The sequence below is a fragment of the Sorghum bicolor genome, chromosome 1 (assembly GCF_000003195.3).
Source record: "Sorghum bicolor cultivar BTx623 chromosome 1, Sorghum_bicolor_NCBIv3, whole genome shotgun sequence".
NCBI classification, from domain to species: Eukaryota; Viridiplantae; Streptophyta; class Magnoliopsida; order Poales; family Poaceae; genus Sorghum; species Sorghum bicolor.
This window is the reverse complement of record NC_012870.2, coordinates 9,120,233-9,121,748: the sequence shown is the minus strand read 5'-3', so window position 1 is coordinate 9,121,748 and position 1,516 is coordinate 9,120,233. Positions and strand designations below refer to the sequence as shown.

The 1,516-nt window shown below is 58.6% G+C and overlaps 1 protein-coding gene across 1 annotated transcript; it reads left to right on the top strand.

Moving 5' to 3' along the window:
* Positions 403 to 1,059, top strand: LOC8063387. The gene has a single exon (XM_021462117.1). The coding sequence runs from the start codon at positions 403 to 405 to the stop codon at positions 1,057 to 1,059; it is 657 nt and encodes a 218-aa protein (XP_021317792.1).

Sequence of the window (1,516 nt, the reverse complement as noted above, 5' to 3'; positions counted from 1 at the left end):
AAATTTGGGTTATGACTCTCCTATACCCAAAATAAGTCTTTTGTATGGGTCCTCTATTGGAGGCTATAGATATTGTGTTGGAGACCTATTTTAAGTTTGAGTTCCCAAATAAGTCTCCTGTTGGAGACAGAGTTTTGCAAAAAGTTGGCCAAGCCTTGGTTTACCAAAACCCTGAACAAAGTAATATTACAACATACTGTGCGACATATAGGAGTAATAATTTACTGTGCGGCACAACAATTCGCGAAGTTGTACCGAAGGTTTGTAATTTCGCCGATCTAGACATTTTTGAATTTTCTCTGCTGTGTCCCTTGAGACCCTTGGCGCGTTGCCCTGGTCGTTCCCTTCTCTAAAAGTCCCTTGCCCCGCAAGAATGCCACGCTTCCACGCCGTGCGCGCGCCATGGCCCTCTCCTGCGCCGCCGAGTGCGCGCTCTCCCTCGCCTGCGCGCGGTGGGTGGCCCGCCGCCTCTCCCTCTCGGGCGCCGACGACAGCGCGTCGTGGCCCGCTGCCTCGCCCGCCTCCTTCGCGCCCGTCCCGCGCGCCTGCCGCGCCGCGCTCGCCGCCTACGACGACGACGAGCAGCCGGCGGGGCCGCCGCCCTCGTCGCCGCTCTGCCCGCCGTACCGCCTCCTCCACGACCGCGCCCGCGGGGAGGTGGTGCTCGCCGTGCGCGGCCTGGGCCTCGCGCGGCCAGAGGACTACCGCCTCCTCCTCGACGCCGGCGGGCCCGAGCCCTTCGCTGGAGGGCACGCTCACCGCGGCCTGCTCCGCGCCGCCGTGTGGCTGCTCGACCGCGAGGGCCCCGCGCTGCGTCGCGTGGTGGCGGAGGCCGGCGGGTGCCGCCGCCTCGTGTTCGTGGGCCACTCGCTCGGCGCGGGCGTGGCCGCGCTGGCGGCCGTTGTGGCGGTCAGGTGCTGGCTCGGTAGGCTCGGGCTCCGCCGCGAGGACGTGGCGTGCTACGCGATGGCGCCGCCACGGTGCATGTCGCTCGCGCTCGCCGTCGAGTACGCGGACGTTGTCCACTCCGTCGTGTTGCAGGCAAGTCTTCGCAATTGAAAGCTACAAGAACGTACAAGTAATGGCCTCTACTACTATTTTAGCAATTGACAATCATCGTGATCATGCACATATGTGGAACCTCTGCAGGATGATTTCTTGCCCAGAACTCCGGCACCCCTGCAGCACATTTTCGGATCTATCTTCTGGTAAGTATGCTCTGATGGCTGCAGTTTAGTTGCTGTCGTTTTTTACTACTAGCATGCCTCTAATTTCTTCTCCTGGATTGCAGTTTGCCGTGTCTACTATGTTTCATTTGCATGAGAGACACGTTTGTCTCAGAAGGGAAGCTCACGGATCCAGCTAAACTCTACGCTCCTGGCACAGTGTTCCATATCGTGGAACGTAAGAATTGCAGGTATTTCTTGTCAAGTTTCCACTAAATCTGCTACGCCTTTTGGGTAGCAGGATCACTGTATGCGATTAATTACTTGTACACCTCTCTACTTTCATGCGC